The 23,548-nt window shown below is 50.2% G+C and overlaps 1 protein-coding gene across 4 annotated transcripts in view; it reads right to left on the bottom strand.

Moving 5' to 3' along the window:
- The window catches only part of USP45 (ubiquitin specific peptidase 45), a 3,631,241-nt gene that overhangs the window by 204,514 nt on the left and 3,403,179 nt on the right, over positions 1 to 23,548 (bottom strand). For all 4 annotated transcript variants that reach the window (XM_069606397.1, XM_069606399.1, XM_069606400.1 and 1 more), the window contains one exon: positions 19,444 to 19,597. In XM_069606397.1, the coding sequence (XP_069462498.1) occupies positions 19,444 to 19,597 (154 nt within the window). The remainder of the gene's footprint in view (positions 1 to 19,443; positions 19,598 to 23,548) is intronic.

Here is a 23,548-nt window from a genome sequence, read left to right as displayed (position 1 = left end):
GGGGTGTCTAGTGTTTTCCTGCCTGGGCTATTTCGACCTTTGTGGCCCCTATGGTGCACCTTATTAATTTTAATTATTTTTTACACTCTCAGGGTCGGTGCCTCGCCTCTGGCTTTTCTAAATAAAACCCTGCTTCTGGGGTTGTTCTCATTTAGATATACTTCCCCAGCACAAATGTCTAGTTTTATTGGTTCGTAACAGGTGGCACATGGTGGCTATATATAATCTATTGTTGAGTTTAGTTCATGTGATGGGACGCTGCCGCATATTTATGTAGTAATGTTCTTTTTCTGCAGCTTCTCGCTTTGTATCTCCTGATGAAGACGTTGTTTACTACACACTCTACGTCGAAACCGGTTGAGTTCATTCTTTTAGGGATGTGATCTACATAACACTTCTCCTCACAGATACGCCCTTGTGATAGATTGTTTTTAATGAATTATTTTGCTGTTTGTTTAATATATTTGTAAACATTAAAATAATCAAATGGGATGTGATGAATGTTTGTCCCACTCCCAATTGGCAAATAATGTTAATTAATTTAGTTATCTTTTTAGCCATTGTTGGTTGGTTGAATGTCACTATGTATGATGTATGGTTTGGATGCTGCACTATGAATGTTTGTTGAGATGGATGTATTTTAGTCACAGTTATTTGTTCATTTATGCTGGTGTGTTACGTGATTTATTGATGCTCTACAAAGTAGAATGCCATTAATTGACTTGTTCAAATTTTTGTATCATGATAAATAAAATAATTTGATACTTTTGTAAGTAATAGTGTTTTGCTCTCTGGATATCTCTTCAGTTTCTCATGTTGAAACTTATCCACCATCTGCAGAATGTGATGAGACCTCACCTGGGGAGGCAAACACTGCCCCAGGGATGTGTCGAGCACTGCTCCGATGTACTGGAGCCGCTGGGTAGGTGTCAAGAGGGATTTCTTTAAGTTGAGGGAGAAGCCCAGCTTGTGAAGGGAGTGGCAGGTGATGGACAGCTCGGGAGAGTGCGCCCTGATCAACCAATCGTCCAGGTAGGGGTAGACGTGAATCTCCCCTTTCCCGAGATACGCTGCCACCACCACCATTAGCTTAGTGAAGACCCTTGGGGCGGAGGCAATCCGAATGGCAGGACCCGAAACTGAAAATGCGAGTCGCCAACCGCGAACCTCAGGTACTTCCTATGCTTGGGATGAATCGGCACATGAAAGTAAGCATCCTAGAGGTCGAGAGACACCAACCAGTCCCGAAGTTGAAGGACCTGGAGGACTTGAGAAAGAGTAACCATCTTGAACTTGTCCTTCCTGAAGAGCTTGTTCAAACCACGCAAGTCCGTGATGGGTCTCAATCCCCCATCTTTTTTCGGGATCAAAAAATATGGGGAATACCATCCCTTGTTCCTCTCTGCTACAGGCACCAGTTCTAGGGCGCCTTTCTCCAGCAGGGATAGGATTTCCTGCGTAAGGAGCGGATCCAGACTCTTCAAAGAGAGCTTCCTGGTGGATTGTTGTGAGACCTCTGCCGGAAAGGAGGACAGTAGCCGTGGGCTATGATCTCCAGAACCCACACATCTGAAGTAATAGCACGCCATTCTACAAGATACTGCGCCAGCCTTCCCCCAACTGGCGAACCATGGGCCATGGCCTCATGACTGAGCGGAAGTGGCTGCGGCAGTGTCTGAAGGCAAGGAGGCAACTGCCCGAGCGGCTTTGGCACCTCGAGTACCTTGTTTTCCATCTCTGGTACTCCTACGTCGGCCCCTTTGACTGGCAGCTCCCCTCGATCTACCAAAGGAAGAGTAGTATCGAAAGGAACCTCCCTTCCATTGCTATCCCCTAGGATGAAAAGGCGGAGGTTGACCTACTGCAGCGCTCAATGACTTTGCAGCAGCTTTGGAGGTCTGCAACCTCTCAAGGCTCTCGTCAGCCTTGCTGCCAAAAAGATGGACACCATCAAAGGGCATGTTGAGAAGCCGGGACTGCACATCAGGAGCAAACCCCGACTTCCACAACCACGCAAACCTGCGCTTCACGGTGCTCGCCGCCATGGACCGGCTGACACAGTCTGCCACGTTCAGACCCGACTGAACGGTTTTACACATGGCATCCTTGCCATCCTGCACAGGGGTTAGAAAGCCATCCCGTTTCTTCCCTTCAGGAATATGTTCAGCCGCCAAAGATACACAATTCCACAGAGTGTGAGTGAATCTTGCTAAGGCACAAACAGAGTTGGCTGCCTTTAAAGCCATACCCGCAGATGAAAATACTTTCTTTGCCCAGCCATCAAATCGCTTGTCGTCCCTATCTGGAGGGATGGTAGGGTACGCAGCCTGCTTCGCTGGGGCCGTAGCCACCTGCACCACCAAACTCTCTGGAGTGGGGTGCGTAGACAAGTAGCAGGGGTCACCACTGGCTGGACGGTATTTTTTCAGAAGCGACTTACCCACTGCCGGGAGACTCTCCGGAGCAGCCCAAGCTGCCGCCGCCACCCTTCTTTGTAAGGCCATATGAACTGGCAGCACCGGGTCAGTGGGCGGATTATGGACCAATATATCTGTCAGGTCACCCTGCAGAAAATCAACAGGTGGCGCAGACCACCCCAAGTGCTCAGTTACCCTCGACATGAGACGCCTGTACGAGGACTCAGCATGTGTGTCAGGCTCAGGCCTGCCAAACTCAACCTCCGGAGAGGTGTCCAGACCACTGGCGTCATGTAAAGACTGACGTAGGTCTTCCATTTGGCTGTGACCAGACAAAAAGTCATCAGGAAACTCAGGAGGCACAACCCCCTCCTCATCCGACCCTTCTTCCACCTCTGAGATGTAGTCCAAAGGCTGGAATAAATCAAGCCTGGGGGGAATGACCAGAGAAGGGCTCAACAACAGGCCTCACTGAGGGCCTTACTCCGCCCTCCGGGGCACCTCTGGCAAATTCTCCTCGAAAGGCATTGAGGGTGCCGATGGAATCGGCTTCGACGACTTTGACAACTTCGAGGCCGGAGCCCCGAGCATGTCCTTCGACGGCCTCAGCGCTGATGGCGTTGATGACTTCCTCGGAGCCAGAGCCTCGAGAGAGTCCCTCGACAGACAGGGCGCTGATGGCGTTGATGCCTTCTTCGAAGGCCTCACAGGCTCCGACGGTCTCGAGGGCATCAAGGACCGGGACCTGGACCTGGCACGGTTATTGCGATCAACCTTGTCCGATTGGGACCTCGACGGCTCCCGATGTTCGCGCCGACCGCCCGATCCCAAAGGCGTGCGAGCGGTGGCCCTAGCTCGTTCCTTGACGGCTTCTCTCGAAGGCGCAGACGGAACTGTGCCCTGAGATTCAAAAATCTCCACCATCTCCTTGCGGAACGCTTAGCATTCTGCCGGCGATTAATGCTTGTTGGGACAAGCCACCCGCCGTCTGGCGGAGTCCTCTGACGAGGACGGGGAAGGCGACCAGTGACAGCGCTTCCTAGAGTGCCTAGAAGAGGCATTGTTACACATGGCTGTAGATGGTCGCTATGGTCCCGTACCCGCTTGTGCGGTAAACATACCCGCTTGTGTGGTTGCCTTTGGAGAGGCAGTTCCAAGATGGACGCCCATAGGGATCTTCGAGCGGACAACAGCGGTCCAGTCTTTCCATGCCTTTTCGAGACGCCGCAGACCGCTCAAGTGACCCTATTTCCTGATTCGAAACCTACGGATCATCGCGTCGCTTCTGCTATTGACGATCTGTGAGTTTGTTATTCTATCCCTTGTCTACTTTGCTGAATATTTCATGCTAACCCTTTCTCACTCTTCTAATTTTATATCTCTTAGACGTTTTCAACAGTTGCTCGACTCAGCCCCTGATCCCTTTGAGTGCAGACCAGCCCGGCTAATCCAGCTTAACCCAGTTGTTTCGAGAGAAGTCTCTCCGGCTTTCGCTTCCTCCCAGAAACCCACTAGGGTAAGCCCCGTTTCCTTTGAGCTCCTCTTTCTTAGTTCCGATCAGAGCACTTACCTGTCTGTTCTTGTAGAGCTCCAGTCGCTCACCTGCAATTCTTCCGAGTTCCCGTCACGTAACGTCTAAGCCCTTCTAGAATCTTCAATGGTGAGAGGATCTCCCTTCCGCCCTTTACTCAACATCCAACTCTCATCTCCTATCTGACTCTCTCCTTGTTTTCCTTTTGTGCATCCAGAAGAAGCCTCCCGGGTGACATCAGTTCTCTACCACGCCCCAGGAACATCTCTGCTTCCACACCCTCCAGATCCTCGAGACTCCAGATTAGACCAGGGTTTTCTTCCCATTAGAGGGTTTCCCTGGCGGTCCTGCCCTCACCCCTGGTTATTCCATTTCTAGGTCGGGGGGGCCAGGATTGATTCAGGGGAACCTTCACAGCAGCATTTGTCTCTTCCGTATTGGAGTCTCCGACTTGTCAAGGTGAGCGTGTTGAAACCTTTGGTAACAATTGCTTTAATCATATAGTAGTATTACAGACTTTAACAGGCAGAGGAATGGCGGGACCTACTCCACGACCGAGACCCCCTGGACTTACGCCGAGGCGGAGAGTCGCCCCTCGAGTCGTCGGTCGAAAGCCCAGCGGATTTCGACTTACAGGGTTTAGAAACCCTACCTAGCATTAACTACTTCTCCCGCCCCCGCAAGACCTTCAAAGTCAGGGACCGGCAGTCATTGCAGTCGTCGGTGGCATGGCTCTCGCCAAGGCGCCAGAGGCAGACGTCGTGCGGGTCCGTAATGGACATTTTAGCACCGCAGTCCTGACACTTTTTGAAGCCCAACTTCGGGGTAGAAGACATATTCCCAAACTTTCACAACGAAGTAGAAGAATCGAGCGCGCCGAGATTCCGAGGCGAACACGTTCGCGGGAAAAAATCGGAACTGAGGCTATGGGCGCCGTGCGTCCTAGATATAACATCCGGTGACATCGACCCTTGATGGAGGCCCTCGAGGACAGCGTATCGATGTCAAGGACGCAGAACGCCTACGCCGAAAAACTTTCCGAGGCAACGTAGCTGTGGTGATTACTGTCATAGATGTGGAATACGTCGGAGGACACAATCCCCTCGAAGTGGTATGCTGACTGGCTCCCCCTGAGATCCCTCCTCCTGATTCCAGGAAGCTGAGAAATGAACCTGCAGCCTCCTCATCTTGAGCCTTGTATGTGGCACTGCGAGGAGACACGCCGCCATTATTCCCAACAGGTGTTGGTACCACCATGCCGAGGTAACCTCTTTGCTGAGGAAATGCCCAGTGGCCCTCTTGATTGCTGTGATCTTGTCCGCTGAAGAGAAGATCCTCTCGGCCTTTGTACCCCATAGGTCAGAGTCTGCATGGGCAGTAACTGTGACTTCTTGGGATTGACAGAAAATCCCAGATCGTATTATACCTTGATGTTGATATCATGTAACTAATTAATGTAAGAAAAAGGTCTTTCCTTATTTTTCACATATGTGATAGCATTTTGATGTGATATTATGTAACGATTGTAAGAAAAAAACAAGTTTTTCTTTCTCTTTTTATAAAGGTGCGTAAGCACTAAAAACAAAAATTAAAATAATTTTAAAAAAAGATCCCAGATCGTATATCTATGCATGAGGGTGGAGGCCGTGTGCTCTACTAACTCCGGAGACCCTGCCCTGACTAGCCAGTCATCGAGGTATGGATAAATGTGGTGGCTGTGTGCCCTGAGTAGAGCGGCCACCGCATTCATTAGCTTTGTGAAGACCCTTGGGCCGAGTTGAGTCCAAAGGGTAGAACTATGCATTGAAAGTGAACACCCTGAACCATAGGAAGGACCGATGAGGTTCCCAAATCGGGACGTGCAGGTAAGCATCCTTCAGATTCAGGGAGTACATTCAATCTCCCACACACAAGGTCTCCACAATGAAGGCTAGGGTAACCATCTTGAACTTTTGGAGGGGGAGGGAAAGGAACAAGGATGAGAGGTCCAAGACAACTCTCAGGCCACGCCGGTTCTTTTTGTGCATGGCGAAAATATTCAGGAATATAAGCACTTTCCTCTGTGTGAAGCTGGGACTTCCTCCACCGCAGGGCTCACTACGAGCGCACGAATTTCCGACCACAGGGTTGTCATACCGATTTGCGGGAGTGGAGGGGAGGAAGGAGCAAACAGAGGAATTGATACCCGGAAGCCCCGGGACATCACTGAGTGGATCCACGGGTCCGTGAACCTTATCTGCCAGGAGTGTACGTGAAGGGCAAGCCTGAGCCCCACCTGAGACTCGTGGATCCGGATGGACCTGTCACAACTTCTTTGCCTCTGAGGCTGGTGCTGAGGAGGGGGACTGGAAAAATCCTGTGTTAGACGCCTTGTGCTGCTAACATCGGTGCTGGCTTGGGGACCTGTCAGGTTGCCTAGCCCGCCTCTCCTGGAAGCCCCTAAAGCCTCTGAAGGCCTGACCTTTGTCCGAGCGCTGGTGCATTTGGCGGTAGGTCTTGGGTGTGGACTTCGTTAAGATAGACAAGGACTTAGCTGTCTGGGAGCTATTCTTTTTCTTGTCGAGTTCCTCGTCTGTTGTCAAGTGGAACAAGTTGCTGCCCCTCAAAAGACAGGTCGAGGAATTGCTCCTGCACATCTGGGTTGAATTTTGTTGCCTTGAGCCAAGCCGTCCTCATGTTGGTAGCAATACATATGGCTCTGCCTGAGGTGTCAATGTGGGCCACCATAGATTCTATTATATCCTGGGCCATAATGTTGGCCTCCGCCAACCCAGCCTTGAACTGTGCCTGGCTATGGGCAGGAAGCTCTGGAACGAAGTCTGCGATCTCCTGGCACAACTTCTGATTAACAGCCGCCAACATGGCGTCAGCGTTGGCCTGACACATATGGAGCATGGCGTTTGAGTAGATCTTTTTTCCAAACGCCTCCAAAAGCTTTTCCTCCTTGCACAGGAGTGCAGAAGCGGATGCAGGTGAGGACGACTGGGTCTTGGAATATTGCGATGTCGCTGCTATCACAAAGGAGTGTGGTTGGGGTTACACCAACAATAAGAGGTAATCCCCCTCCGTCTGCCTGTAAGCCTGTATTTGGCGTCCAGGCGCTTGTTGGTAGGCTGGGTAGAGTGTGGCTTGACCCAGCCTTTTTTGGCTAGTGCTTTGACGTCCTTCTGAAGAGGGATTCCAGTTCTAGTAGGAGGGCGAAGCGTAAGTACCTCAGCCAGGACCCCTGCCTCGGGTTGCTCCACCTGTGGCTGAGGGATGCCTAGGTGCTGAGCCAGACCCGCCAGCCTCTAATGAAATGCTTTGGCTGATGATGGTGTGTTCGGACCTTCTTCCTTGTCCGTGTCCGCTGTTGTGTCCTGCAGATCTGGGGGTGCAGGAGTGGTGCTAGGCATTGGCAGCTCTGGAATGCTGACTGTCAATGCCGGGGGGTGCTGAGCTGCCGTGATTGGTGCCGGCGTAGGAGCCAGGGGCTGAGCTGGACCCAATGCCTGTACCCCAGTGGGTGCTTCGGGCTGTACCGCTGGGAGCATGTCCATTACATCCATGAGGATGGTACCCATCTCTGGTGATCTCATGAGGGTGAGGAACTCCTCAAAGAACCTATCCTCGCAAGCAGGTGGGGCACATAATGATGCGAAGTGGAGGGATAGGATGTGGACCAGGTGACAAGCATTGTCCAATCTCATTTAGATGCACGCTCCCCTGTCTGATATCCGTGCGTAAAGGGAGCCGGGTGAGCCGCCATTTTGTCTGGCCCAGTGGCCATTTTGTCTTGGTCCATGTCACAGGCCTGAGGCGTGGGGATTGCTGAGCTGTGTCCAGTCTCTACCTGCACGCTAAATAGGGAAGGTTGCGACGTTCCTTGCACCACAGGACGAGACCTGGGAGGCGGAGTACCCTTGGGACCGGTACTAGGGCAAAGCCTCTCGGGTCGTAGCCCGGTAATAGGTAATAGAGTCTTGCGGCCCCTCAGCGAAAGGACCGGTAGGATCTTGCGACCCATCGGCCCGCAGGCCGGTAGCTGGAGCAGCTTCGGTCTTCTTGCTGGTTTTAGGACCTGGGAGGTCCCTCCCGCTTGGGCGATTCCCGGGGAAGGAGTCACCCTTACGGGGTGCAGAGGAGAACAGAGCACCTACCTTGGGCCTGGTCTTCCTCCTCACTTATGCTTTGAGGACCTCTGGAGGCGATCTGTCGAAGAGCTCTCTCCGCCTGGACACAGATTCTTTAGGGCGCGTGGGGTCAAGGCGTTGCGCGCGGTACAGCCGTCCCAGCCGTGGTCTGAGCCAAGGCACAAGAGGATGAGGGTGTGAGGGTCAGATGTAGGGAAGGGACCCTCGCAGCTAGACACCTGCTGAAATCTGCCGTCGTCGACATGCGCCGGGGAGGAGTGTGGCACCAGAGGACAGAGCAGTACCTGGCAATTGGAAGAGAAAAAATAAAAAGAGAATAACTTCTTACGGGGAAGAGCATGTGGAATTACACGGCCAGAGGCCTAACCCAGGAGCGCTGGTGAAAGCTGTTTGTTCCCGTCGATGCGGAAAAGAGGAGTGAGGAGTGGTGCCGGTGAGCAAAGTCAGGGGAGCGCATGGTCCCATGGCCGCGCACCCGCACGCATCTAAATTTAAAGGGGAAGACACTTTTTCTGGAGAAAAAGGTTCCGTTTCCCATCCCTAGTGAGGGACGTCCATACAGTATGGAGGAAAGAGGAGGGGACGTCGGAGTACATTATTTAGACATTGTTGTCAACTCTGAAGATTCAGCACGAGCTACATTGTCACCACCACCCCCAGTCAGCAGGAGCAGTAGAGAAACAAAATTGGGTATTAAAGAACAAGTTATTTAAACTGCATCAGGAGATAGGGTTGAAGTGGCCAGATGACTTCCCATTGGTTTTGTTCAGTATTAGAAGTACCCCGAATATAAAGACAGGGCTCAGCCCTTATGAGGTCCTTTATGGATGACTTATGAGATTGCCTGTATCATCACCACTGAAAATTGTACCTGATAATTTGCAGCTGTCAGATTACCAATTACTGGAGTATGTGAAGACATTAATATCTTCTGTCAGTCTAGTTCATGATCAGGTTCAAGCTGCTCTGCCACAGGAATCAGCCACTCCAGGTCATTTGTTACAGCCCAGTGACAAGAGTCTCCATAAAGGTTCATCAAAGAAAAACAGCTCTAGCCCCTAGGTAAGCGGGTCCATTTCTGGTTTTGCTCACCACCAACTTGGCTGTAAAGGTTCAGTGGCACCCGACATGGGTGCACGTGAGTCACTGCAAGCGAGTTAGTAGCCCCGGCAATGTAGTTTTTATGGTGTTCATGAACTGTCTGCTTTTACTGACTTACACTATTGTAGTTGTAGGAGTACATGACTCCATTGGGCAGACTATTTTAGCTATGAAGAATTTGACTAACACGGTAATATGTTCTGATGTCTGGGCCTGGCCATGGTATAAGAAACGCTATGTAGTGGCAAGGAAGAACCTGTGATTTGAATGGGGCTTGGGAATGTGGGGTTCATCTGTGGTTAGGGTTTACACCACGGCCAGCCGAATGCCTGATTGGGGTTGTTCCCTAATCATGTGAGGCGCTTCCAAATTGGATGAGTAATGAGGATTACCTCAAAGCTTTAAGTGCCAAATTGGAATAATCACGTTAACACCCCGACCAAACCTTAGCGATAGAGTTTTGTCTACCACTACTAACATACCTACTACTACTGAAACGGTAACTGTAAAGTATCCACAGCCTTCCCATATTTCCGATTCGATTCATTACTGCGATTCTGTCCTTTTTACTAGGAGGAGAAACATTATGATTTCCAAACGTATCTACTGGTACAAACAATGGACCGGAACCACAGTGGTGACAGCCTGGTGAGAAATAGGTGGAAATGTCAGTTTGGTATCAGACGCTGTAAACCTGCCATTAGCTATGCACCGGGAATTGGTGCCAGAGTATTGTTAGAGAATCTCAGTACGATTTTAGGGAGAAATAGGGAACAACCCATACATTTAGAATGCTATCTCTTAACGATTTTAGATGGGAGAAATAGCACCCGGACGGTGAAATTTTGTTCTAATTCCACAGATGCTCAGTGTCAGTTGTCAGGGGACCTAGATAATAGGATGTGTACAATAGTTCAACATTTGAAGGCTCCGGAGATGGATATAAGGGCGTTTATGAAATACACACAGTTGTATAATCAGGAGCTGTGCTATAATACAGTGTCGAAATTGGATAAGGCTAGATACAGGTACTTGGTGTTGAATGCAATGGTAGCAACTGTGTTATTAACTTGTCCCCTGTTTGCTTTTCAGGTCACTACTCCTTACCAAAACTACACAAGGGGGGCTGGAATTCGGTTGTAACAACAGAGAGAAGATTTTCTTGGAGGATGACAAAAAAGGGAAGTAATTGATAAAATAGGGACTAGGGTTAACACTGCTCTTGCGATGTGGGTTATGTACAAAGGGTCAAATTTAGTCCTAGTAGATTGTCATGAAAAAGCCACCATGCTCATATCTGGGGCAGAGCATTCCAGCAGTGAGTCAATCATTGGGGAACTGCATGTTATAGGCACCGTCAGCCAGCTATGTCGAGTGGCCCTCCAATGAACGCTGAATGATGTGCTGGGGTGGGCAAGAAGAACAAGTTACTTTCTTACCTGGTAACGTTCTTTCGATGGGATGGTCCGACAACGTATTCCATATCTATGACATGTAATCACCACAGCTGTGTTCGGCGTCTGCGTCCTGCGTCGATGACATCGATGCGCCGTCGTCGAGGACCTCCTCCGACGTCATCCGATGTGATAAGTAGGACGCACGACGCCCGTAGCCTCAGTTGTAGTTTTTTCCCCCAGAACGTGTGACACTAGCCAACTGCCAGTCAGACACAAAGCCTTGCGGAACGTAAGTTGCAATCGCAAAGAAATTCTGCAGCGGGGAAGGCAGGGCAGGAGCGATATGGAATACGTCGTCGGACCATCCCATCGAAAGAACGTTACCAGGTAAGAAAGTAACTTGTTCTTCGAGGGGATTGGGTCCTCCGACGTATTCCATATCTATGACAGACTCCCAAAGCAGTACCAGAGCAAGGAGGAGGGAAAGAATTTAGAATCAAAATTTAGAATAGCCAATCAAATAGCAGAGCAAAGGACCGCCTTGCCAAAGGCTAGATCCTGTGCTCGGATGGAATCAAGGGAATAGTGACGTACAAATGTATGTACTGAAGCCCAGGTGGCCGCATCACAGATGTTGCGAATAGGAACATCCCTCTGCAGGGCAGTAGATGCAGCCATACCCCTGGTAGAATGGGCCCGCAAGCCAGCCGCTGGGTCCTTACCCGCCAAGCGGTAGCACTCCGAGATGGCCAAAATAATCCAGCGAGACAAAGTCTGTTTCATCACAGCTTGCCCTAAACGCTTTCCAGCATAACCAATAAAGAGTTGATCGTCCACTCTGACCCGGGACATGAGTGAAACATAAAAGCTTAAAGCTCTCCTAGGATCAAGCCTATGGAGCCTCTCCTCTTCCTTACCAGGATGCGGAGGAGGATAGAATGCCGGAAGAACAACCTTCTGGGTCAAATGAAATTCCGACACTACCTTCGGAAGAAAAGAAGGACGAACTCTAAGGACAACCCTGTCCTTGTGAAATACAGTGAAGGGTGGCTTAACTGAAAGTGCCTGTAACTCACTCACTCTGCGAGCGGAAGTAACCGCAACTAAAAACACAGTTTTCAGAGTTAACAGCCTCAAAGGGCAAGAATGTAAAGGCTCAAACGGAGCACCCATAAGAAACATAAGAACAAGGTTTAAATCCCAACCGGGCACCAGGAAAGGTGATGGAGGGAACACATTAGTGAGCCCTTTCAGAAACTGTGAAATTAAAGGGATTTTAAAGTAAGAACACTCTTCAGACGAGCGCTTAAAGATGGACAGCGCCGCCAGGTAACCTTTAACGGTACCCACTTGCAAGCCCCTGTGGGCCAAAGAAAGTAAAAAGGACAGAACCATGGGGATGTCACATGCAAAAGGATCCACATTCTGAACTCGGCACCAGTCGCAGAACTTACGCCAATGGCAACGGTACAGAGACTTTGTTGCTGGCCTTCGGGCCGAAAGCAACACCTCCATCACGTCTTCAGGGAGGTCCCAATCCTTATACCTCAACCTTTCAGAAGCCAAGCGTGAAGGTTGAAATATCTGACCTCTGGATGGAGAACCTGACCCCCCTCCTGTGAGAGCAGATCGTCTCAGTAGGGAAGACAACGCGGAGGGCAGATGGACAAGTCGAGAAGGTCCGGGTACCACGTCCTCCGAGCCCACGCCAGAGCAATGAGGATCATCCGGGAACCGAACTTCCGTAACCTCCGCAGCACTTGCGGGATGACGGGGACTGGAGGAAACGCGTACAGCAGCGGGAACGACCACACCACCACGAACGCGTCTCCTAAGGCTCCTTTTGGAGGAAATTCCCGCGAGCAAAACCTTTCGCACTTCCGGTTGACACTGGAGGCGAAGAGATCCACTTGAGGGGTCCCCCAAAGGGCGAAGATCTCCAGGAGAATCTCCTGAGCCAACTCCCACTCGTGAGAGATCGTGCTCTGCCTGCTCAGAGCGTCCGCCGTCACGTTTTCGTCTCCGGCCAGATGAACTGCCGAGATCGAAACTTCCTGCTGGATGGCCCAGAACTCGAGCTGCATCGCCTCCCTGCACAGAGGAAGTGACCCTGCCCCCCCTTTTTGTTGAGGTAGTGCATGGCCACTGTGTTGTCCGTCAGGATCAGGACACTCTTTCCTCGCACAGTCGGCAGAAAAGCCTTCAGGGCTAGCCTGACGGCCCTCAGCTCCAACAGATTGATATGGAGTCTGGACTCCGACGGAGACCAACGACCGCTGACTGTCAGCCCGTTGGCATGAGCTCCCCAACCCGTGAGGGATGCATCCGTCACGATCGTCACCTCCGGCCAGGGAAGCCAAAAAGGAGCCCCCTTCATCAAGGTGCCTTCGACGGCCCACCACAGAAGGTCCCGGGCGACCGAGGGCGGCACCTGAACCGGGTCTGACATCCTGCCGGAGGACTGCGACCATTGCGTCTTGAGCGCCCACTGCAAAGATCTCATTCGCAGGCGAGCCTCTGGCACCAGAAGAATGCAGGATGCCATGAGGCCGAGCAGCCTCAAGAACACGAACGCTAGGAGCGTCTGGGCATGCTGAAACTTGTGCACCATCTGCTGAATGTGAAGAGCCCTCACCTGGGGAGGAAAACACTGCCCCAGGGAAGTGTCGGGCACTGCTCCGATGTACTGGAGCCGCTGTGTTGGCATCAAATGGGACTTCTTTAAATTGAGGGAGAAGCCCAGCCTGTGAAGGGAGTGGCAGGTGACGGACAGATGATCCAGGACTTGCTTGGGAGAGCTCCCCCTGATCAATCAATCGTCCAGGTAGGGGTAGACGTGAATCCCCCCTTTCCGGAGATGCGCTGCCACCACCACCATGAGCTTGGTGAAAAACCTCGGGGCGGAGGTCAATCCGAACGGCAGGACCCGAAACTGAAAGTGCGAGTCGCCAACCGCGAACCTCAGGTACTTCTTGTGCTTGGGATGGATCGGCACATGGAAGTAAGCATCCTTGAGGTCGAGTGACACCAACCAGTCCTGAAGCTGAAGGGCCTGGAGGACTTTAGAGAGTAACCATCTTGAACTTGTCCTTCCTGAGGAGTTTGTTCAAACCGCGCAAGTCCATGATGGGTCTCAATCCCCCGTCTTTCTTCGAAATCAAAAAATAAGGGGAATACCATCCCTTGTTCCTCTCCGCTACAGGCACCAGTTCTATGGCGCCTTTCTCCAGCAGGGCTTGAATTTCCTGCGCAAGGAGCGGATCCGGATTCTGCAAAGAGAGGTTCCCCGGTGGATTGTCGCGAGGCCTGTGCCGAAAGGGAAGACAGTAGCCGTGGGTTATGATCTCCAGAACCCACACATCTGAAGTAATGGCTTGCCACTCTACAAGATGCTGCGCCAGCCTTCCCCCAACCGGCGAACCATGGGACATGGCCTCATGACTGAGTGGGAGCGGCCGCAGCGTTACCTGAGGGCAAAGAGGCAACTGCCCAAGCGGCCTTGGCACCACGGGTACCCTGTCGTCCACCTCTGGTACCCCTGCGTTGGCCTCTTTGACTGCCAGCTCCTCTCGCTTTACTGAAGGACGAGTAATAGCGAAAGGAACCACCCCTCCACTGCTGTCCCCTAGGATGAAAAGGCGGAGGTTGGCGAACTGCAGCGCCCAACGACTTCGCTGCAGCTTTCGAGGTCTGCAACCTCTCAAGGCTCTCGTCAGCCTTGCTGCCAAAAAGGTGTTCACCGTCAAAGGGCATGTTGAGGAGCCGAGACTGCACATCAGGAGCAAACCCCGACTTCCGCAACCACGCAAACCTGCGTATCACGGTGCTCGCCGCCATGGACCTACTGACGCATTCAGCTAAATCCAAACCCGACTGAACGGACTCACACATGGCATCCTTACCATCCTGGACCATAGCAAGGAAACCATCCCGTTCGTCCCCTTCGGGAATATGTTCAGCCGCTAACGCAACACAGTTCCACAGAGTGTGTGTGAAACGAGACAAGGCACAAATGGAGTTGGCCGCCTGAAGCGCCATACCACCAGAAGAAAACACTTTCTTCGCCCAGCCATCAAAACGTTTGTCGTCCCTATCAGGAGGGATGGTAGGGTACGATGCCTGCTTTGCCGGGGCCGTGGCCGCCTGCACCACCAAACTCTCCGGAGTGGGGTGCCTGGTCAAGTAGCAGGGGTCGCTACTGGCTGGACGGTATTTTCGCGACAAGGATCTGCCCACCGCCGGGAGACTCACCGGAGCAGTCCAAGCCGCCGCCACCCTTCTCTGTAAAGCCATATGGAACGGCAGTACCGGATCAGTTGGGGGACCAACATCAAGGATGTCCGTCAGATCATCCTGCACAAACTTCCCTGGGGGAGCAGACCATCCCAAGTACTCAGAAACCCTAGCCATAAGGCGCCGGTACGAGGAATCGGCATGAGAGCCAGGCTCAGGCCTACAAAACTCCACCTCCGGAGAGGTGTCCAGTCCACTGGCATCATGCAGTGACTGTCTCAAATCGTCAAACTGACTAAGGCCCGAGACAATTTCATCTGGAACCTGACTAGGAACCAGGCCATCAGAATCCTCATCCGCCTCTGAAATATAGTCCAGGTGGCGAAAAGAAGGCACCCGAGAGTGCTTGCTCTTAACCAGAGCCTTCCTAGGGGGTTCTCCCGTGCCACGGGGTACCTCCGACACGAAAGGCATCGAGCGAATCGGCGCCGAGAGAACCGGCATCGGCGCCGAGAGGATCGGCGTCGAGGAAATCGGCGTTGACGTCAGATGCAGCGCCTCCAGCATCGGCGGCGTCGACACAGCCCTCGAGGCCGGACCCCCGAGCGTGTCCCTCGACGACTCGAGCGTCGACGGCTTCAACGACTTCCTCGGAGCCGGAGCCTCGAGAAAGCCGGTCGACGCCCTCGACGCCTCAGACGTCGATGTCTTCCTCGAAGACCTCACAGGTGCACACGGTCTCGAACGCGTCGAGGACCGGGACCTGGAACGGGTACGTCGAGAACGAGTCCCCTTGTCCGAACGGGACCTCTCCCGTGACTCGTGCCGACCACTCTTGCGAGCGGTGTCTCTCGACCTCTCACGACCGACCCCACTCGGGGGCGCGGACGGCTTAGTACCCTGCGACTCAAGAATCGCCAGCATTTTCTTCCCGAAGGAAGCCCATTCCTCCGGCGTCGCACGGCTGGTGGGGTAAGCGACGTGCCGGGCAGAGTCCTCCGAAGAGGACCTGGAAGACGACCGGTGTCGGCGCTTCCGAGAATGCCTCGAAGAGGCTGAGGAGTGGCGAGACCGACTCCTAAAAGGAGACCCACGAGACTTCCGACGATGACGCGGAGAGTCACCCCTCGAATCATCCGTCGAAAGCCCCGCAGACTTCGACTTCATGGGCTTGGACACCCGACCTACCGACAACTTCTTCTTACGTTCGCGTAAGGCTTTGGACGTGAGCGACTGGCAGTCGATACAGTCATCCGTGTCGTGGGCCTCCCCGAGGCACCAGAGGCAGGCGTCGTGCGAGTCCGTCACCGACATCTTGGACCCACACTCCCCGCACTTCTTGAAACCCGGACGCGGGGTCGAAGACGAAGTAGAAGACATCTTCACACGAAGGATTTTCACAAAACGAACAGGTTCGAAGAACCGAGAAGAACAGAACTCCAAAGAGTCGAGGCGTGAACCGAGAATCACAAAGCAACACGTTCGCGGAAAAAACGGAACTGAGGCTACGGGCGTTGTGCGTCCTACTTATCACATCGGATGACGTCGGACGTCGGAGGAGGTCCTCGACGACGGCGCATCGACGTCATCGACGCAGGGCGCAGACGCCGAAAAAAGTTTCCGAAGCAGCACAGCTGTGGTGATTACATGTCATAGATATGGAATACGTCGGAGGACCCAATCCCCTCGAAACTGAGAATGGGACATGGGGTGCGAAGAGGTGGAAGATTACATGAACTTGCAATGGGTGTCCATCAGAGAAGATGTCCTGCACAACAGCTGGCCAAGACTGATGAAAAATGATTCTGGATTGCCAGAACGACTATGGCCCTTACTGCGGCTGGTACTGCAAATCCAAAGATTGCTCTTTCACAGCGCAAAGTACAATCAAAGGATTGTGGCCACTGCTGAGCAGGATACTGCCCTGTCCATGGGAAGGATGCAACTGGGACCCATCATGAAGTGTGGGAAGCCAAGCCACCCAACGGTGCCTGTTGATACCTTGTATCTGCCCCAGAGACGGACCCTGATTTGAGGTTTAGTACTGGTTCGAATTGGGAATTATGGCCTTTGCAGACCCCACCGTTGCAATTTTTAAATAAATTAGATGAAGGACAGATAGTGTTGGTAGGATACAGATTTTGTTGGGAAGGAGAAGTTGCAGGATATAGCTTGGTAGTGAGAAGTCTGTTTAGGGATCAGTGTGTGGAGTTGGTAACTCCACCAGAGTCAGATGTGCATTTTACGGTTTACACAGGGGAAAAACAGTTCACTGTTTTCTGGCCAGCTGCAGAGAGGGGAACAGTAAAAGTGTATGCTGAATTCCTTTAAGTGTTGGCTGAAGTTAGTGTCCCACCGGTTTGAAGGTCTTGAGAAGGTAGAGGAAGTGATTAGGGAGTTGACAGATATAACCAAGAGTTTGCACGTTTTAGAAACAATATATAATGAGAAGCTTGCCTTTGAAGTTGCTCATCGCACTGCTACTATATGTACTCCAGGGGATGTTTTGAGTGCAGTGAATCAAAAAGTGTCTGAACAACCTTACATTACCACCACTGTGTCTCTCGTGGCATTCTCTCTTGTTTTGGCGGGGATAATATGGTGTTGCAGGCAGTGCTGTCACCGACAAGCAACCGTGATAATTAAAAATGGACCCCCATGCTCACCTCCTCTTTCGTCGACCCCTGATACCTGTGCTTCTGTTGCTTTATTAGAAAACCAGCAGGAAACCCAGATATTACAACAAGAATTGAAGTTGTTGAAGCACAATAAAGATCTATATTCATATTGTGTAAAATGAAAAAAGTCTTAACTACTGAATAGCATAGATGTAGATGGCTCACCAGCGCAAATGAAAAGTTGGTGGGAAATAGATGAGGGACCATAGATAGAATTCCGTGTGCAAAGAAAAAACAGGTGAATTGAGACTAGGGCTGTAACAAATGAAGAGTTAGTTTAGTTGCGTAGTAAGCGCAAAAGGGGGTGGGAGTCGGTTGACGTTGTCAGCCCCAAGGAAGAGGGAGTGACGCGGTAGTCCCTAAAAGGCACTGTATGTTATATGCTGTTTTGACATGTGGGCAAACAATGGTGTGAGGAGCGTGAGGCGGCATCAGTCATGAATGTGTGTTACCCTGGGAAAATTATTTAATCGCACTATGCGTTTTCTGACTAAATTAGATGTACCTAGAAGTAATTCAGTTCACAATGTGTGATTTTCAAATGAATGTACTACACACTAGTGAAGAACTGACAAATCCAATAATCATGAATTGGTGAGATGTATTCTTTGCTGAGACATATTCACCATACATATATTTTCAAATGGGTGGGCCACACTAAAGATCTTGTTTACATTCGCTGTTGCTGATTGTAGAGAGGATTTTCTTTTAATTAAAATGTATGAAAATACAAGTACGGGCTTCAATGGCTGAAGAGAATCCTTTGGCTATTGTTAGTTAAAAAAAAAGATCACGCAGCAACTATAAATGTTTTTGCGAAAGAAAAATCTAGGAAAGTTTCCTTTATTTAGACAATTGTCCTATACATGCCATAAATTATTTTTTGCAAAATTGACTATTTTTAAGTTAAATAATGCGGTCAGAGCAACTCTTTGTCTTTCTCGACGTGCACACGTTTGCGTGGCCAGAAAAGCTTTGCATTGGCTTCCTATTAAACAAAGGATAACTCATAAAATCCTGACTTTGGCTTTTAAATGCCACTCTCCTTCATGCCCGACTTATCTCTCAGATTGTGTTAAGCCCAATCTTAGTATTAGGCACCTTTGCTTCTCCATGGCGCCCACTTTTTTCCAGCCAAGATTCAAACTGGCCCACCTTGGAGAGGCTAGCTTTGATGTTCAGGCAACCCTACTGTGGAATCTTCTTCCTGCCCCCATGCATCCAGCTGGCAATCTCACGTCTTTCAAGAAAGTTATTAAAACTCATCTCTTCAACCTCAGCCTGGACTAATCTAGATGTCCTATACTGTTGTCTGCTCCTGTTATGAACTTCTTTTTTCCTGCTTCTTTGTTTTTTTTTGTCTTGTCATGTTTTTTGTGCGCTCTGAGGCCTACGGACATGTGGCGTGCTACAAAAATTAAAAATAAATAAAAATAATACTTTAATTACAAGTTAATATGAACATCTTTATATTTATATTGCAATGCTTTTATATAGAGTTTCGCCCTGGGCCCTATATTGCCTAGAAACTGTCCTGGCTTTGTGAATCTTAACATATTTGCTAATGCCAAACCCATCTAGCTGTGGATGTTCGTTTTCCTGTATATTTTTGATCAGTCCCATCTGCTCCAACGTCCCACCCAATCACTCTAGGGCATAAAACAGCAACGGTGCATGTTTACACTCTGGAGGTCGGGGAGCATAGAAGCAGCTAACAGCTGGGTGGGAAGAGGGAATAGAACATATGGTTATTAAAAATCTGTTTTTGCTTAAAACTTGCAGGTAGGTAAAAAGGCACACAATTTCAGTTTAGTTAAACTGCTCCTTCCAGGGAACAGCATAACAGGCAGATGTAACAGTGTGAAAGGTGCAGATGGCAATTTTACAGAAGACTGCAGAAGGTTGAGCATGGAAAACCATTACAGCATAAAACACGTGGCTTTGAAGACTAACCTTGCACATTCTTATTGCTGACCATATGCTCCAACGATTTCCTGGCTGCCATTCGGATTTTCACGTATGCAGCGTAGTGACCTCCCCTCAGCGAGCCGCTGTGTTCCACGATCCCGTAAAGGCCGTACAGGACCCGCGATTCCACCGACACATTCTTATTCACGAAAAACCCCAAAAAGTGAAGAAGGTACATTAGTTTGCAGGTTCACTGTTTTGATTATGTATTTTTGGCGTTTATAGACTTGTTTTGCTTTTGCTCGTGATGGTTAAGCGAATATGCGTTTAAATAAATGGATGTATTGGTTGAAATTCCAGTCAACTGTTTACCAACAAAAGCTACAGCAGTCAATTGGCGCAGATGAAATGAAATGAAAGCCAATAATCCCATAATCATTATGGTTTAGTAATTATTCAACATTCATTCTTGGCAACAAATGTGACCAGCACCTATATGCCTATGCACAAACACTTTAACCAACATCAACCCACTGGTGCACATGCAGATGTTTCGCCAAAATTATGGCTTTTTCTAGGCTAGACACGGAATTCCTGTTCTACAATTTTCAACCTTTATTAAGACATTTCAGACGTTTCCTTAATAAATATTGAACCATCTATGGGAGAGCATGAAAAGAAAAAAGAAGATAAGGTAAAGGTTAGAGAGTGACTAGAGGTGTACCCATATCTCATACGTTGCATAAAACAAACAGCTGAATTCACCTATAAATAAGTAGTTAGAACCACTCACGTCAGGAATGCACATCATCTCATTTCTACAAGACACCCCTAAAGTGCACCCAGTCCAGCATCTGTACATTATCTGCCTAAATTTATATCATCTGATGTGGATTGTTCAGCCCAATATTGATTACTATTGTACTGATCGTGTTTATGATACTTGTATCACCCAAAACTTAAAGAGTCTATGGCAGTAAATATGAATATGTGATTAGATAACGTTAACATGCATCTTTCACTTGCATGTAAAATAGAATAGAAATGTCGCTCTATATGCACTTTCATCCACCAGAGTAATTGTGGATGTATCAATTTCCATTCAGACTTTTCATGTCACTTAAATTCACTGGCCCTTCCTGTTGTCTTTATGTGATATTTCAAAACGTAACCTGTAAAACATGTGCAATGGGGCTTTAATTAGTGATGTCCCTCACCTCCGATTGCAGTGAGATCATGTTTCAAAGGGGCGCCGCTCTTCCGCATGACAGCCACCGCCCTTTTGAAACGTTTATTTATACAGGAAACATCACGGCCGCGAGGACCTGATGATGCCACTGTCCAGTGACGACATTGTTTATCTTAGTATCATTCATCCAAAGCGTAATTCAACTATGTAACGCTATGTCACGGTTTATACTGGTTTGACCCCACTATTCAATGTATAGTGGCAATCATGTGGCGCCCCCAAACATGTATACTGCTATCAAATGTTTGAGGAATTGATCCCCAATTGTGATGACACTGCGTCATTTTACTTTATGGTGTCGGACCATGCAAGAAAGTTTGCCTTGTGGTATGTCATTACTGTTTAAAATAATGAACTATTAATACCTGATAATTAGTATTGACATTTTTTTATTTTCAAATATATAGCTTATTGAGCAACTGTTATATCACATTGTCACCATGTCAAGTGTTCTGGAACCCCGGCTCGAGAACACTTGACAAAAGCGGTTGAGAATTTGATGCGTTGAGCTGGGCATGTATGTGTGCCACAGGGGTCTCCCTTTGTAAGAATAAACTCACTTGTGTCCCTCTACAAGTGTGCCTCTTATTCATAACAATTTGGCGACGAGGAAGTTGTCCAAGCAGCCCCACATAACCTTACCAGTGAGTGAAGGGGGAACATCGGTCAGCGTTTTCTGCTTCCCCACCACCACAGCTCCAAGGAGGGCTAGAAAGTACTAATATAAAGGAATCAGGATGGGAGATCCAAAATACAGCTGCGTGGTTTTGAAACTACAATTTTATTTCAAACCAACCGGTCAAAAAAACACTCGGGCTGTGCTGGGCATGTAATGTAGGATCTTCGGTGACGTACGGACCTTCGAGTTAACGGTAAGCACCTGCGACCTCCTCCTTTTTGACTAATGACCGGGATTTTCACTTGCTGCGACACCATCACACTGAGCCAGTCGGCCACGCATTGCACCTTCATACGGGGTGCTACCCGGGATGCCTCTTACCATGCGGCTCCAGCACATACGCAGCATGCCCTCATGATTTGTCTCCATGCTTCTCACCCAGCACAGCCCAAGTGTTTTTTTGACCGATCTCCCCAGGGAGACACACTCGACTTGATCGCAACACCATACATCGGTCCTATTTAGTCACTACGGCATTGACTCTTTTTCACTATACTCCAGAGCTTTCTCCCACACACGTGAGCCCAGCCACCAGGCATCAGGGTCCTGTTGATCACCATCACCAGTCACGTATGAGACCCTCTCATCCACTACCTCCTTGTTGGACTTAGACACACATGCTGCCTGCACGAGCACCATCCATTGCGGCTCACGGCACCCTTGCTGGGGTAGACTATAATATAGTGATCTCATCCATTACCCGTGGGTTGGATTAGACCAACGTGCCTCCTTGCACCAGCCCACACGAGCACCACCCATTGGGGCTATCTGCGACCACGCGCGGATAGACCAATGAAGTGTGTCCTCATCCACTGCCTCCTGTGGCTTAGACACACTCGATGCCTTACACCAGGCCACATGAGCACTTACCACTGCGGCTACCAGCATCCAATCTGGGCTAGACTATGTTAAAGATGGCGTCACTAGGGCGCAGCGTACCTGTTCGTCCAGAAGTCTGTTTAGTAGATGATGCCAGATTGCCAGTAGTTCTGTAGTGAAGTGAGAGTGACACCAGGAACCAGCCCAACTCCCGTCCAAATAGGTACTGGACTGGAGGTGAACCAGCTCCCGATGCCACAGGTTCGCTCACCCCTGATTAATGTGGCATCAGGACAGTGCAAGCACTGACAGGGGGAGCCTGATGGTCTTTAGCTGGAGGTTCTCTGAAGACAACTGGAGCGAGATGAGAAGTGTCGAATCCAGAAGCAGGAATCAGGAAGCCACTGAATGCAAGGGAAGGCGGGAAGGCAAGGAGCTCAGGGAGGACAAAGAACCCAGAGAAGGAACAGAGAACCACTAGAGAGGGGAACCACCCCAGGAGGGAAGGAGCAAGGAACTGGGAACAGGAAGGGATTCCCTAACCGGCTAAGGAAGGGACAGACCGGAAAGGAAGGGAAACCAGCAAGCAGGACAGAACGGTATTCAGGACAAGGGCAAGGAGCAAAACAACGATCCGGTCAAACCACGTTGAGACGCGATTTGCCAAACCACCGGGCTCCTTAAATAGGACCTCCCACAGCCGGGAGGCTTGAAACGCAAGCCGTGTAGTTTCCCAGGTGCTGGAGACCCAAAGCGAGGCTTGGGCCGCAAATCGGCCGGGAGCCGAGAGCATCGTACACCGCGCATGCGCGGAAAGCAGGAAGAGGTCGGCCGCACCTGCGCGGAACGACACGCCCCGTACCTCCCAGGCGAAAGCGAGGGTAAACCCTACAAGGCGTGGCACGCCGCATCGCACGAGTGGGCTGGGACAGGACCGGGTTGGGTGGCGTGACACCATGCCCCCTCCCAGAAAGACCCGGGGCCCCAGGCTTCCAGGGAAAACGGAGAAAAAAGTCACGGACAAGGCGAGGTGCATGCACGAAATTGTGCGGTTCCCAGGTACGGTCACAAGCAGGATAACCCTTCCAATCTACCAGAAACTGGAGCACACCTCGACGAATTCGGGAGTCACAAATCTCCTGTACTTCAAATTCTGGTACCCCCTGAACCTGAATTGAGGCTGGACATGGGCTGGCACGTCCAAATGTGTCTTTCACAAAGGGTTTTAACAGGGAAACGTGAAAGACAGGGTGTACCTGCCAAGATTGGGGCAATATCAATCGAAATGCTACTTCCGATATGCATTTGGAAATCTTGAAAGGCCCAAAAAACCGTGGTGCTAGTTTAGTGGGCAGATTACGTACAGGTAAGTTCTTGGATGATAACCAAACTTGATCTCCCAC

This window comes from Ambystoma mexicanum, chromosome 4p (assembly GCF_040938575.1).
Source record: "Ambystoma mexicanum isolate Mex_15411 chromosome 4p, UKY_AmexF1_1, whole genome shotgun sequence".
NCBI classification, from domain to species: domain Eukaryota; kingdom Metazoa; phylum Chordata; class Amphibia; order Caudata; family Ambystomatidae; genus Ambystoma; species Ambystoma mexicanum.
This window is presented reverse-complemented; position numbering and strand designations above follow the sequence as displayed.